We start from the raw sequence: 16,861 nt of genomic DNA on the forward strand, positions 1-16,861 counted from the left end.
ATCCTATATGAGCAGATTTGTGAATGTTTCACGTGAACTTGAGAAGAAGCTGTATATTGTTTAATTGGGTGCGGCTTTTGCTATGCGTTCATAAAATTTACCCCGTTGATTGTGGTTTGGAGGTCTTCTACATTGCTACTCACATTTTGCCTCTCGTCTGTGTTAAGTTCTCCTATTATCAGTGTGTCTCTGTGCCTGACTCCTTCATGCTGCTGTGGATACAGAGTGTTTGTCTGTCATTTGGTGCTGACGCTTGCAGTGCAGGCTGTGGGGTTTGCGTGAGGAGAGGGCTGCCTCCTCTGTCACTCCCGGGCTCTGGGTTCTGCTTCTCCTGTGATGCCAGGATTGCCCCTGCTTACTTGTTTTTTGTTTTGTTTTGTTTTTTGTCCTTTTTGAGACCGGCCGCACCGCGCTCAGCCAGTGAGCGCTGTGAGCACACCAGTCATCCCTATATAGGATCCGAACCCGCTGCGGGAGCGCCACTGCACTCCCAGCGCAGCACTCTCCTGAGTGCGCCACGGGTTACTTGTTGATCTCACTGGTGGCTTCTGCCCTCTTATTTTTAGCCTTTCTGAATCACGGTGTGTTAGGCATGTCTCTGGTACATAACATAACATTCTGTCTTGGTGTGGGGGCCAAATTTGAAATCTTTTTACTTAGAAAAAGTGTGTTAAGCCTATTAACATTTATTGATAAAATTCATATGTTTGGGTTTAAACTTATTATATTATTTTGTTATTATGTAAATTCTTATATTGTCTGTGTTTCTTTTTTACATAATGCATATTTATTTCATTGTTTTAAAAATTACTTATTTGGTAATTGGGGAGAATTGTATTCTGGGTTTTGCTGTTATTGTTGTTCTTGCAGTTACCTTTACAGTTTTTTTATTTTTAAATTACTTTATCATATTTTATTTTACTTAATCCATTACTGTCTGTCTGGTTCATAGTTTTTTTTAATTTTTTTTTTTACTTTTCTTCTATTTCCAGAACAATCATCAATAAGCCTATTCAACCTTCCTCTCTCTTTCCTGCTTCCTCCATTTTCCATCATTTTTATTTTGATAGAATATACTACAAATAATATATGGTATATATCACACAAAGGCTCTGTTGCCAGGTGTGGCCCCAGTGGAAATTCCTCAGCTTCCTCTGTCAAGGTCATCCAGGCCTGGGCCTCAGAGTGAGCTCCTGTGACAAAAGACTCTCCATGACAGACCCAGGAGGTAGGTGGTGTGAAGATGGTTCCCTGATGCATGGATGAAAGGCTTTCAGTAACAAAGGGAGTGAATATTTGTGTTTCATTGGCTGAATCAAGTCACAGGCCCCAAAGGTCTGTGTTTTAATGCCAGTATCTTTGACACTTTTCCCTGCCTGTCCACACACACCCATTCTCATCTTGAGGAAGGGACATTGCGTAGCTATCCCTGAATTTTCTTAATCATTTCAAATATCTTTTCAGACCACAACAGATTAAAACTAGAAATCAATAAGAAGGAAAACTCTGGAAACTATACAAACTCATGGAAATTAAACAACATGCTCCTGAATGACCTATGCATCCAAGAAGAAATTAAACAGGAAATCAAAAAATTTATTGAAACTAATGAAAATAAAGACACAACATACCAAAACCTGTGGGATATAGCAAAAACAGTACTGAAAGGAAAGTTGATTGTAGTAAATGCTTACATCAAAAGGACAGAAAGATTTAAAATAAACAAACCAACACTACACTTCAAAGAACTAGAAAAACAATAACAATCCAGTCCCAAAATGAGTAGATAAAAAGAAATAAGATCAGAGCAGAAGTAAATAAAATAGAGATTATGCCTCCAAGAAGAAATTAAACAGGAAATCAAAAAATTTATTGAAACTAATGAAAATAAAGACACGACATACCAAAACCTGTGGGATATAGCAAAAGAAGTACTGAAAGGAAAGTTGATTGTAGTAAATGCTTACATCAAAAGAACAGAAAGATTAAAATAAACAAACTAACACTACACTTCAATGAACTAGAAAAACAATAACAATCCAGTCCCAAAATGAGTAGACAAAAAGAAATAAGATCAGAGCAGAAGTAAATAAAATAGAGACACAAAAAGCAATACAAAAGATAAATAAGCAAAACGTTTTTTTGTTTTTTTGTTTTTTTGGGTTTTTTTTGAGAAGACAAAATAAACAAATCATTAGCTAGGTTAACCAAAAAAAAGAAAAAGTGACCAAAATAACAAAAACAGAAATGAGAGAGAATACATTACAATTGATACCACAGAAATACAAAGAATTGTTGGAGACTATTATAAACAACTACACACCAACAAATTTGAAAACCTAGATGAAATAGATAAATTGCTGGACACATGCAAATTACCAAGACTGAATGAAGAAGGTGTAGAAAACCTGAACAGAATAATAACAAGCAATGAGATTGAAGTAGTAATCAGCAGTCACCCAACAAAGAAAAGCCCAAAACAAGATAGCTCTACAGCTGAATTCCACCGAACTTTTAAAGAGGAATTAATGCCAATTCTCTTCAAACTATTCCAAAGAATTGAAGCAGAGGCCATTTTCCCAAATTCATTCAATGAGGCCAGTATCACTCTGATACCAAAACTATACTAGTACATAACATAGAAATAAAACTACAGGCCAATATCTTTGATGACCATAGACACAAAACCACTCAACAAAACATTAGCAATCAGAATACAGCAACACATCAAAAACATTATACACCATGATCAAGTGGGGTTCATCCCAGATATATAAAAATGGCTGAACACATGCAAGTCAATAAATGTGATACGCCACATTGACAAAATCGAAGACAAAAACCATGATTATCTCAATATACACTGAAAACGTATTTGACAAAATTCAACATCACTTCATGCTGAAGATTCTTAGCAAACTATGTATACAAGGAAAGTACCTCAACACATTAAAAACCATATATAACAATCCCACTGCCAATATCATCCTGAATGGGATATGCTGAAAGCTTTTCCCTTAAGAACAGGAACAAGACAAGGATGCCCACTGTCACCACTCCTATTTAACATAATATTGGAAGTACTAACCAGAGCAGTCAGGCAAGGGAAAGAGATAAAGGGCATCCAGATTGGAAGAGATGAAGTTAAACTGTCCCTCTTTGTAGATAACATGATCCTATGCATAGAAAAAAACACAAATTCTACAAAAATATTCTTACAGTTGGTAAAGGATTTCAGTAAAGTTGGAGGATGCAAAATCAACATGCAAAAGGCAGTAGCTTTTCTACACTCCCATATCAAACTAGAAGGAAAAGAAGTCAAGAAAGCAAGTCCATTTGCAATAGTCACCAAACAATGAATTACCTAGGAATTAATTTAACCAAGGAGATGAAAGATCTCTAGAATGAGCACTACAATTCACATATGAAAGAAATTAAAGAGGACACAAAAAGATGGAAAGACATTACATGCTTTTGGAATGAGAGAATTAACATTGCGAAGATTTCCATACTATCCAAAGAAATCTAAAAATTAAATAAAATCTCCATCAAAACACCAGTAACAGTCTTCACAGAAATGGAAAAAACAGCCTTAACATTCATGTGGAACAACAAAGACCACGAATAGCCAAAACATCTTGAGCAAAAATAAAAATGAAAATAATGTCAGAGGCATAACACTACCTCACTTCAAATTATACTACAAAGCTAGAGTAAACAAAACAGCATAGTACTGGCATAAAAACAGACACATGGACCAATGGAACATAATAAAGAACACAGAAATCAACCTGCATACTTAGAGCCAACTAATCTTTGACAAAGGCACCAAGAATATACATTGAGATAAAGACTGCCTCTGCAATAAATGGTGCTGGGAAAACTGTACATTCATATATAAAAGAATGAAACTAGATCCATACCTCTCTCCAAACAACAAAATAAACTCGAAATGGATTTAAGTCTTAAATATAAGACCTGAAGCTATAAAATTACAAAAAAATGAACACAAAAGGGAAACACTTCAGGATATAGGAGTGGGCAAAAACTTTATGAATAAGACCCCAAAAGCACAGGCAACAAAAGAAACAATAAACAAGTGGGACTATTTCAAACCAAAAAGCTTCTGCACAGCAAAAGAAACAATTAGCAGAGCAATTATGCAACCTACAGAATGGCAGAAAATATTTGCAAACTATACATCTGTCAAGGGATTAACATGCAGAGTATACAAGGAACTCAACAGTGAGAAAACAAGGAACCCAATCTTAAAAATGAGCAAAGGAACTGATTTGGCATTTCTCAGAGGAAGGTATAAAAATGGCTAACAGATCCATGAAAAAATGCTCAACATCACTAAGCATCAGGGAAATGCAAATCAAAACCACAGTAAGATATCACATCTCATCCCAGTTAGACTGGCTGTTATCAGAAAGACAAGGAATAACAAATGCTGGTGAGGATGCAAAGAAAGGGTAATCCTCCCACACTCCTGTTGCACTGTAAAGTAGTGCAGCCTTTATGAAAAACAGAATGATGTTTCTGTAAATACATACAGATAGAAGGACCATAAGATCCAGCAATCCCAGTGCTGGGTATATACACAAAGGAATGGGAATCATCATGTTGAAGGGACACCTGCACTCACATGTTCATCACGGCGCTATTCACAGTAGCCAAGAGTTGGAACCAACCTGAATGTCCATCAACAGGTGACTGGATAAGGACAATGTGGTTTATATACTCAATGGAATACTACTTGGCCATAAAAAAGAATAAAATTCTCTCATTTACAGCAACATGGATGAATGTAGAGAAAATTATGTTAAGTTAATTAAGCCAGATGCAAAAAGAGAAATACCACATATCGTCACTTATAAGTAGGAGCTAAAAAATAAATAAAATTGAAAGAAAGAAAGAGAAGGAAGGAAGGAAGGAGGAGGGAAGGAAGGAAGGAAAGAAGGAACAACAATGACAATAATACACTGAACTTTCAAAATAATGAGAACTGTGGTTATTAGAGGTGTGAAGGGGGGAGGGTAGGAGAAAACTTGGTCAAGGATCACAAAGATTGATCACAGTTTGTAAACACGAGTAGACTAATTATCCTGATTTGATCACTACATACTGTACACAGGTATTGATATTCAAAACCCACAAATATGTATAAATATGTTTCAATAAAAAAACTGTCAAAAAATGTTACTATCTGGAAATGTTTTCTTAGCCTAATATGGCTTTGTTCCCACCCACGTCCTCTGTGCTGTTATTGGCAAACTCATTCAACTTTTATATGTTAGAGCCCCAAGAATACAATTACAAACACATTTTATACAGTTGCTTTTAAACATCAGTTAAAAGCAATTCACTTATACTCTCTTACATTATTATTTTTACTAGTGCTTTTTGTCTTTCTTGTGCATTCAAATCATTTTTGCGCTCCCTTGTTTTCAGCCCCAACTTCTTTTAGTATTTCTCATAAGATCTGTCTGCTAGCAATGAATTGCCTCAGGTTTTTTGTTTGTTTTTTAAATCTGAAGTGTTTTTATTTTACCTTTTTAAAAATAAATAACTTTTCTGGGGCAGATATAGGATTCTTCGTAGATATTTTTAATATTCTTTGAGCGTTGGACAGGAAAAAAATTATAAAGGAGCTTAAAATCTTCCAAGAGGAAAGAGAAATCAATACCTAAGAACACTAGCTAGATGGGGAACCGAGATCATGGTGTTGGAAGCTGATGACAGATTGGACTGGGCTGGAGATGGGAGGGGGAATTGTAACTGAAGACACTGTACGTCTGGGGATCAGGTGGTCCTGACTGCAGCCTAATGGAGGATTACTTGTTAGAGCATCAAACACGGCACATGACAGGTGCACCAGGCTGAACTCAGACATGCTTAGACCTGGTGCTCTGGGGGAACATCTGTAGGTTCAGTGGGAGAAAAGTCTCCACTTTAGTATCAGATGGTGCTTGATTAAGAAAGTTTACCACAGCCATGGCAGTCATGATTAAGGGTGTGGTTAAAGTTAGAGTCAGTTATGACAAAAGTATGGTTGGTGGGTGTCACAGAAGCAAGCAAAACTTCTCAGTTGCTAAAGATGCTCTAAACATTTTATTCCACACTCTAGTGCTCAGAGTGTGAAGTAAAGCACCCTTGTGAGTAGAAGGGACAGCGGAGACTGAGGGCCGGGGTGACAGAACACACTGCCATGGGAGCCTGGTGTCCACAATGAAATAAGATACCTTGGTGAAGACAGTGCATGTCTCAAGCCTCTGTGCTGCTCGAATGAAGGTTCCCTCTGCGCCCTCCGAAATGTAGTTTCCAAACTGGTCGAGGTAAGGGGGAAACTGCTGTCTGCACCTGCCTCCTATGCCAGGTTTCCTCGCTCAGGGCCGTGTCCCCTGGAGGAAAGAGCCCTTCCCTAGGTCAGTCTGGTACGGGGGGCATTGTCTTCATCCCCAAAAAAGTGTCATGTGGACTCCCTGAGGCCTTGAAATCCAGGGAGCACTGGAGAGCATGCGTGAAGGCCACCTGGAATCTCTGGAGCCAGAAAGAATACTTTGGGTAATCGGACATCGAAATTAAAAAAATAACAATAATTGAAGTTACCGTTATTGTTTCACTTGTGTCTTCTTGACAAGGACTGAGACTAGACAAGCCACCTGGGAAATGTTGCCTAAGGCAATGAGCTCATACGTGGAAAATATTGGAACCCAGCTGTCCTGCTCTGCTGTTTTTCAGGAAACAGGTAGTTGTGTTTTCTCTTTAATTGCTCCCTTTCCTAATAATCCCAAGACCAGGGCTGTCCTGCTTCTACAGGTGACATGACAATTATAAGCTTGGAGGGAAATGAGCTGATGACGTTCTTTCCTTAAAATCATGTCTTAGGGATCCAATTCATATGCACAGAATAACAGACTCGGCTGGGTGAGTGTCGTTTCTCGGCTTCATTAACAGCGAGAGCTCAAGGCTCAGGTGAGCGGTGAGAGGAGAAAGGGCTCACTCACCATGTTCCTGTGTCTCCTGAAATAGAACCGATCACCAGGTGTTTCAAGATGAAACATGAGTGTTATTAATATTGTGAACACATAAATGTATGAATTTGTGAAAGGAAATTTGTAATTTTGTAATAGATAAATTGGAATTTTATTTGGCTATTTATTATTTTAATAATGTAGTACAACAACAAATTATTTTAAGCAATTTTAGAAAATTGTATCCTTTATGGCACAACAAAGTTCAACTACTTTAGAATAATTAATCCTTTTTTTGTTTGCTTGTTTTTTAAGTTTGGAGATACTTTAGTATATTTCTAATACTTTAGGTCCACATAAGTAATGATGTAATAAAACATAAGATTTTTTTCAACAACTCAAAATAAAGAGATTTTATCAGGCGGCCATTTAAAAAACTAGTTTTATTTTTATTGTAGCAATTTGAAATAGAGGATTTTTTTCTTGCTGCCACAAAAGTTATCTATAAACATCACCTTCTGCTATATATTAAATCTCAACAGGGTCAAAAACTACCTTATATGAACAGATTATGGCAATTCTCTGCCTAATTTTAAATATTTATTTAAATTCAACTGAATATTTTGTTTTATAAATAGTCTAAAACTTATAAAATGTTCTGTATATTAGCTTGTATGAGATTGTTTAGTGATGAGGGAATAATAATTTGGAAAATTTTGAATGAACTATAATTCCTTTATTGTAAAAAATGTTGTGTAAATTTAGTATCCCTACTTTTTTATCTGTAAGTTTTAAATTGTAATTGGTGCAACAAAACTTATATTCACAAAAATGACAAATTTCAATTCCGTTCTTGAAATACACAAGTTAACATTATCTGGATTCAGCAAAGTTAGTTTCTTCAAGTGTCTCTGTATCTTCGAAATAGAAGTCAAAGAGGATGAAATTAGAATAGGCAGAAAACAGAGGAATAAAAAGGTGAGTGAATTGGTCTCTTGTGGCTCATGAGGGCAAGCCAACTTTAAGAACTCGATCAGTAGAAAACTCTTCTTTTTCTAAACATTAGGGAATTTTAATTGCATTTTAAAGTACTTTTTGTCAAAAGCCCCTGCATTGCATGTGCAGGGGTAGGATGTGTGAGAGGATGGGTCCTGCCTCCTCCTGATCAGGGCTCCTGGAGCACAGAGGACATGGCCCCCATTTCCTCCCTACTACAACATTTTACTTAGTTCATATGACTATGACCTTCCCACTACTGTGGCACACAGGGATGTGATGGCAAGAGACTTCGAAAGCTTTTTAAAAATATCATATTTTTTTGCAATTTTTGGTTCTGTTGCTCAGAAAAACAAACTGCCACACAGGCTTATGAGGTTTTCAGAATTTCTGGTACAGAATTTGTGATCAAGTCCCTCCGGCCTTGTTCTGTCTCCTAACTCTGCAGGGACACTTCTCCTGTGCATGTTTTTCCACACATGAGCTGAGAATAAAATGTCCTGAGATTATGAATATTCGCGAGTAGTGAGCATTGTGCTTCCAGCTGCACTCTAACTTAAATTGCTAAGGAATGGTGGATGCATTTCAAGGACACTTGGAACTTGCCATATTCTTTTGTCGTTTGTACATTTCACAAAGGATTTTCATGAAACTGTTCTAGCTGGGAAGGGTAGTTCTATTTCCTGATGTTGCCAACTGCATTTCTCAGGTTGCCAACGACTGCCACCATCCCCTATAAACCAGCCATCCACAATTCCCATAAACACTTTATGCTGCCAATGGCCATCACAGGATCTACAATGCTGTGCGTACAATATGGTAAAACTGATGAGTAATATGACACTTTTGATTATTATAATAATAAAACAAAACACAGGATGTTATTTTGTAATATAGATTTATATTGAAATTAATGTTAGGCTGAGTGCAAAGAACTGTATTAAAATGATATTATTCATAAAATTATACAAATCTAAATATTACACATTATTATAAAGATGAGAAAATAGAGCTTTTCAAACTTTGTTTTGTCCAAAATTATATATTGTGTAATGCATAATCATATTGGCCTTTGTAAATGGCTTCTGTCTGTCATTATACTGCTTCTCTTCTTTGCATTTCTGATACAAGCTCATAGAGTTTTTGATTCGTCTTTGGTTCCTGGACAGTGAATGATGCTGTTGTCTGTAACATTTCCATAATTGTATATACGAGGTGGGGCTTATAATCCTGAGAATAGCCTAAGATTAAAGTGAGCATAGCCTAAGGTTCAAGGGCGAATCCTGAAGATGAACCTGACCTGCATTACTGTCAGAGAGTGCTCAGCGCTTTTACCCTTAGCCCAGGAATGACCTGGTTCCCACGTCTCATCGTGAGCGTTGAGCTGCGCATTCAGATGTAGGTTTCTATGGTATTAGGTAGAACCCAACTCTCCTTTACACTCAGACAAACCTACATGACTTCTACGGGTTTTTTTCTACTCCGTTTCTCTCATATCTGCACCATGTTTTCAGATGTCATAATTATTTTATTTTGGAGTTGCCTGATTCACCAAATAAAAATGTCACACAGTTAAGTTTAACATTTAGATAATTATATATTATTCTTTACATGAAGTTCAAGTTTAACCAACTGCTTGTGCTTTATCTGTTGACCTCAATCTATGGGAAACATAGTCTCCCTCGGTCCAGGCTCAGCACCAGAGTCTGTCCTCCAGAGTCTCACTGGAGAAGGGTGCAGGTGATGATCCACCAGATACACTTTATATTTAGTACATAGTAGTAGATTGTAGAGGGGGGACATGAGTTAGAGGGTGAGAAGATGAAAGGAAAAATACGAAAATTCTTATCTGTGTTACTTTTCCTAACATTTGTGTTCTCTCTTTTTGGTATGTGTCCTACAATATGTGTCAGATAATAATAAAATGAGTCAGATATCTAGTTATTAGATAATCCCACATATGTTAGTGGTCATGGCCAAATGTTGTTGTACTTGGTTGTAAACCTTTAAAATGTAGAGACCACTGAGGCTTTCAGTCAATATTATCCTTATACTTCTGAGTGAAACATGGTAACAGAATCCAGCTGAGCTGAGGGTGCTGATGTATGTCGTTGACAGCTGTCAGTTATTTGGCTCTGGCCCTTGATGTAAATACACCCCTTCACTAGATTAAGCATTTGGAGTATGCACCAAAAATATTTAATTAACTATGCAATTTCTTTTTTTATAAACTCATGCATGTCGGGTGGTTTTAGACCAATGTTCTACCTCAGCCATGATTTTCTGAGTATGAGCCAGGAAATCTGTCCCGTTATCTGCATTGCCTTACATATTTATACTTATTGGTCAGTGCAGTTTTAAGTGACCTTGAAAAAAAGTGAGCACTCTTTCATCTCAGAAGAGAAATAGAGTGAATTGTTGGAGAGATTGTTTTTTCAGCATCACTTAGCTGAAATGTAATAATGGTACCTGTATCCAGATGAAACCGCATGAGGATATAATTTCTAAATTATTCTGTACAATTTTATAAAAGATTCTGATACAGAAATTTCTTAGTTAAGACATGAGGGGGACTGTCTTTGGTATTGGGCAACTATATATTTTCAAGGGCCTGGAAAGGTATCCATGTATTAAGTTGAAGTCTCTAAAAAATGATTACCTAGGAGCATTTTGATGCCACCTTATAAAACTGAGAAACATGTTTGTCCTTGTACAAATTGGGGCCAGGTGTTTAGTAATTTCTCCTGAGATGAAGAAAGCTTACATAGGAGTCTCTGGAATAAAAACCAAGCTGGGAGAGAAGCAGGACCATGGAGGTTCAGTTAGCGTAAAGATATCCACATTCAACTTTCAGACATTTTGAATATAGTAGGTAACATGATGAAGGAAAATTAAGGTGCCGATGGTAACAAAGGTTAATAATCACCTGACCTTATAGTAGAGTGATTGTCCTGCCTCATCGGGGTGGGCTGTGTGCAACTACAAAAGTACTTAAAGGAGGAGGAAAAAGGAAAGAGTAATATGATGTCACAAGTCAGTGATATGACATGAGATCAACTCAGTGAAACCTCATGGGGTTTTTTTTTTCAAATTTTTTTGGTAAATTTTTACCCATTAGCATAAAATTTACTATAGTTCAGTTTACCAAACATCCATGATTTACTTTTATATGCCCATCACTATTCTGGGTGGTGAAAATTAAATGAAAGTAAAAAAGTGCTTCTAAAGATTGAATGTCAGGTATTACAGGAGTGTAGATCATGTACACATCCATACAGGTGTGGTGGTGTATGCTTCAGTTTAACATAATTAATTTGTGCATAAAAATAATGCTCAGGCTGTATTTTCAAAAATTTATAAGAGATAGAGTTAATCAAGATAAATGGGTGAAATTAAAATAATATTGTTGGTGATAATTTTGACTATGGAATAAATAACATTGATAATGAGTGGTCCACTGCTTTCTTTTCATATATATAGAATGTTTCTCTTTCCCTTTAAGGTGATTACTTTCAAAATATGTTACTATTAAAAAATGCCATACATTCCCAAGCTGGCATTGGACTTGCTGCCAACACCTTCCTCTTCCTCGTCTGCATATTCACATCTTTTCTGGATCACAGGCCAAAGCCCACTGACCTGATCACCTGTCACCTGGCCCTTGTCCACATGGTGATGCTCCTCACCATGGTGTTCTTGGTGTCTCCAGGCCTCTTTGAGTCACAGAATTTTTGGAATGACTTTAAGTGCAGGATGTTTTTCTACGTGAACAATGTGATGAGAGGCCTCTCCATCTGCACCACCTGTCTCCTGAGCATGCTCCAGGCCATCACCATCAGCCCCAGTTCCTCCAGGGTGGCAAAGTGTAAACATAAATTTACAAGTTACTTTACCCATGTTTTTGTCTTCTTGTGGTCTCTCAGTTTGTCTTCCAGAAGTTACCTAATCTTCTATATTGTGGCTTCTTCCAACATGACCCAGACCAATCTGCTGGTTCTCAGTAAATACTGCTCACTTTCCCCCATGAACTTCATCATCAGATACCTAGTTTTCACTCTGACAACATCTAGTGATATTTTCTTTGTAGGAATCATGCTTCTGTCAAGTGCACATATGGTGATTCTCTTGTTCAGGCATCAGAGGAGATCCCAGCACCTTCACAGCACCAGGCTCTCCCCAAGAGCCTCCCCAGAGAAAAGAGCCGCCCAGACCATCCTGCTGCTGGTGGGTTTCTTTGTGCTCATGTACTGGATGCACTTTATTATCTCATCCTTCTCAGTCCTGTTATCAGCACATGGCCCAGTTGTCCAGGATGTCCAGACACTTGTGTTCAATATCTATGCCTCCGCCAGTCCTTTGGTGCTGCTCAGTTCTGATAAGAGGATAATCAACACTGTGAAAAACATGCAACAGAAGTTGCACCGGTTTTTGAAAACTTAGTGAGGGAAAATATTTTTTTCTGAAAAATATATTCTCTTGCCATCATTTACATTAATTTAACTGTAAAAAAAAAAACTGCCATTTTATTTAAGTAAAATGTGGGGAATTATATTTTTATTATATCCCCTTACTGTCTAAACTAATACTGCCAAGAGTGTGTGGTTCCTTTAGTTCAAAGTCCACTGTGAGTTCCCATAGGAATCTCCCTCTTTCATTTTGGTTCTCAGACCTTAGTGCAAGAAAACTTTTCTATTTTCTTAAAGAGCAATCTGAAGAAGCTTCTACTGATATCAAATCTCTCAGTGCTTTTCCTTTTGAAAATGTTTAAATTTATGTTTACTCACTAATTATATATTTGGACAAGTATCCAATTTGAAACATAGTTTCTCACAGTTCTCATAATTTATTAGTCTGATTGTTGGCTCTCTACGGGCAGTGAAGACTTTAATTAATTATAAGCATATTATTACAAATCATGATATTTCTTTATGTCCTTTACCCAACCTATCCCTTCGCCAACCCCTCACCCCATCTCTAGTATCCTTAGGTTTGTTTTCCCTTCTGAAAGTTCAACACTTCATTTTGGTTTCTCTCTCCCTCTCTCTCTCTCTCTCAGCACCCAGTTATAAGTAAGAACATGTATTTCTCTTTCCTTCTCTGGCTTAATTCACATAAAATAATTTTCTCCGGACTCACCCATGTTGCTGCACATGGCAGCATTTCATTCTTGTTATGGCTGAGTGGTATTCCATTGTGTGTATATATCACATTTTCCTTATCCAGTCATCTGACAATAGACACGTAGGTTGGTTCCATATTTTGGCTATTGTAGATAGAGCTGCAGTGAACACGGGCATGTAGGTGTCTCTTCTACATGATGATTGCCATTCCTTTGGACATATGCCCAGTAGTGCGATTGCTGGATCATGTACTCACGTCCTCACAGCCGACTGATCTTTGACAAAGGCAACAAGAAAGCACATTGTGGAAAAGACTGCCTCTTCAATAAATGATGCTGCGCAAATTGGACTCATGTACAGAAGAATAAAACTGGACCTGCACCTCTGACCATATACCCAAATCAACTCAAAATGTGTTAAAGTCTTAAATATACGAGCCCAAACCATAAAATTACTGAAGCAAAACAGAGAGGAAACACTCCAGGAAGTAAGGCTGTGGCGATTTTGATCTTCTCTTTCTAGGTTATTTCTCTTTTCCTCTCACTTCTTTTATAGTTTTTCCCTTCTCTTGCTGTTATGAGACTTTACTGTTATTTATAATTTTTTTTCTTAAGCACTTCACCTTTTAATTTAAGGATTTATGTCTGGTTTTAACTTTTAGGCATTTGAATATTGCCATATATTTGATTCCTGTCTTTTATTCTTTTTATTTTAGTGAGACAGTTACGTTTTACTCCCCATTCTAGTCTTTGTCTATGTATAACTATATTTGTGGTATATAACATTTTGCATCTCTTTACTGTACTTGGCTATATTCATTCTTCTCAATATATTAGTTCACTAGTCCTCTCAGCGTCTTAATTTACTTAATGCTTAACCCATACATCATTTATTAAACTGATTTTTTTATTGTTTACATTCTATTTGACTCTTACATAAATGTTTTTAAATTTTATAGTTTCTTGCTTCTTTCACACAAAGAAATATTTTTACCGTACTTATTTAAACACTGTAAACATAATTTTCAAACGCAGATATTTTGCATTTACTTGCTTTTAGACACTTCATCCTTATTTCCTTATGTTCTTCATAGTTTTTGTTTGGTTCTCACTTTTGGAAACTATCACATTTGGGATTCCTGCAGTTGCATAATTTTTGTTTATTTCATTTTCCTTGGGGCCAGGTGGGACCACCCACATAGATTTCACATGTGGGTCGTCAGTAATCACCCGTGAGATGGGCAGTATCTGAAGGGAGCACTTGCTTCTTAGTGTGAATTCTACTCTAGATTTTTCTTTATTTATTTCTTCTTCTGTGTAGTTTTTATTTTCCTTTAGCTCTATTTATTATTTTAAAGATTTTAGTAACTTATTCAAGATTCTTAGTTGTCTACATTAAAAGTTGTAGGAATACAGAATATATTTTACCTAAATGCACAAATATTCATAGTATATACATGAGTAACATATTTTACTTAAATGTTGTGTGGCATACACTGGCGCATCGTGAGATATCCCAAGATTCTTCACTTAGAACACTCCTCTCCCTACTATACCATGTGGCAATAATAATTTGTAGAGGGTTTTTAAAAATACTTAAACATGTTATTTTATACTTTTCACAAATTTCTGAAAAGATATACTCTACTGTAGTGAAGAGTACTGCCCTAAATACAGACAGAATTACTATGTTTCTGTAACATTAAGCTAATATTCATAGAATTATTTGCCTGAATTTAGGCCTTTTGACTTCAAGCACCATGCTTCCTTAGCATGGCCCTTAATCTACAAAAATAATCTGAATTCGCATTTTCCATTTATTTCATAAATTAATTAAAATAGATTCAAATAAAATTTGTGTGTAGCTAGATGTTATTTGTTAATTACAATTTAGCTTATATTTCTATCATCATTTCAGAGTGCCTAAAAAATTAGGACCTACTAGATTTCTGCTTTGATGAAGTTTACAATATTGTCACTCCTAAAATCTTGCCATTTAACCTTGTTTACCTCTGGTCTTGGAATATAAGGTGTCTTCTTTGTTTATTGATTAAAAATGATGTCCATTTCTCTCCATGCCTAATTAGTCACACTTTCTAGTATAATTATTTAGTATTCTTAAATAATGAATTAATGTTAATTTAGTTGTTGTATACCAAAATACTTTATTTCTGTGATGATATTAACGTCACCTAATAGGATTGTAAATGTGTCAATGTGTCATTGTCCATGAATCATTGTGTAACACATTTTAAACCCTTAGGTATTAGATCTATATGTGCAAATGTCACAGAATAGTGATGAGCACATTACATAGGTACTTACCACTCTGATTCATCTAATTTGTATTTGCTCATACAGTTCTTTATTTACCAAATTATTTTGTATTTCTTGTTACCAAAATTTGCTGTCCTATACTATCAGAAAATGGCTGAAAAAGAGAAGGTAGGTTAATGTGCTGTCTTGATAATATTCACAGTCAAAGGGCATGCTTTACTCTTTTTCTTTAGATTTAATAATTCATTTGACTCACATGATAAATGTGAGTATTAATGGCAGCAGTTAGTCTTATTCTCAACCCTACAACGGAGGAAGCTTTTGGTCATTTACTGATTACACCAAAGCCTCACTCACTAACATTGCACTTTCTGAATCTTCCATGACAACTGCACAAAAAGTCTAGAAACATGGGCCTCTACCAACTGGAAATAAATACCTCGATAGGCACAAACTATCCAAACACACTCAAGAAGAAATAGAAATATGAATATACCTATAACAAGTAAAGAGATTAAATTAATTTTAACAAAGTTCCTATAAGGAAAAGCCTAGAGCCAAATAACTTAACTGGTAAATTGTATCAAATATAATAAATTAATACCATTTTTTTACAACTCCTTTTCTTTACAAAATATGGATCATAAAGGAACCCTCCTCAATTTATTTTATGAGACTTATATTACCTTGAAATCAGAGCCAGACTGTAAAGCATCACGTCTAATGAATAATATGAATAAACATCCCGGATGAACTTAGACATGGAAATTCTCAAACACCTAAAAGGAAGAGCTAGAGCTATAAAAGTCCTAAAAAATGGAGTAAATTTTTGTGATCTTAGATTAGATAATGATGTATTACATATGATACCAAACAATTGAACTTACAGAAACAGAGAGAAGGATGGTGGTTGCCAGAGGCTAGGGGTGGGGGAAATAAGGAGATGACAGTCAAAGGATACGAAGCTTCAGACAAAAGAAAAAAAATTTAGATCAATTTCCCAGCATGTTGAATATAGCTAATAATTGAGTTGTGTACATTTGAATGTCACTGAAAGTAAATCTTAAATGACATCACATCAAATTCTTAATATTTGAAGTGATGGATAAGTTAATTATCTTAATTGAATCTTTCCACATTGTATTAAGAAAATCATAACATCACTTTGTACACCATCATCAGACACAACTGCAATTTGTCAATATATAATAAAAATGGAAAAAATGTTTTTTTAAATGATGAATTGTTGTTTCTCAAATTTAAAAACTTTTATTCTTTAAATAACACCATGAAGAAAGGCAAGTCACTGGGAGAAAATATTTCAAATTACATATCTAAATAGGACTAGTATCCAGAATATATAAAGAACTCCTGCAAATCAATAATAAAAATACAATTGACTTGTTCCTATTTTAGACACTCTCTACTTTTCAACCACTCTGGAAACCCGGAAATCTATCCTTTGTGTGAGGTGCTGAAGCAGGTGCACCTG

The 16,861-nt window shown here is 36.0% G+C and overlaps 1 protein-coding gene across 1 annotated transcript in view; it reads left to right on the plus strand.

Moving 5' to 3' along the window:
• The window catches only part of LOC103605186 (putative vomeronasal receptor-like protein 4), a 29,030-nt gene extending 16,617 nt beyond the window's left edge, over window positions 1-12,413 (plus strand). Inside the window, exons 2-3 of the mRNA XM_008589771.1 lie at window positions 6,645-6,751; window positions 11,476-12,413. Of these exons, the coding sequence (XP_008587993.1) occupies window positions 6,673-6,751; window positions 11,476-12,413 (1,017 nt within the window). The 5' untranslated portion in view covers window positions 6,645-6,672. The remainder of the gene's footprint in view (window positions 1-6,644; window positions 6,752-11,475) is intronic.
• The last annotated feature ends 4,448 nt before the right edge of the window (window positions 12,414-16,861 follow it).

The sequence above is a fragment of the Galeopterus variegatus genome, unplaced genomic scaffold (genome assembly GCF_000696425.1).
Source record: "Galeopterus variegatus unplaced genomic scaffold, G_variegatus-3.0.2 Scaffold5645, whole genome shotgun sequence".
Classification (NCBI taxonomy): domain Eukaryota; kingdom Metazoa; phylum Chordata; class Mammalia; order Dermoptera; family Cynocephalidae; genus Galeopterus; species Galeopterus variegatus.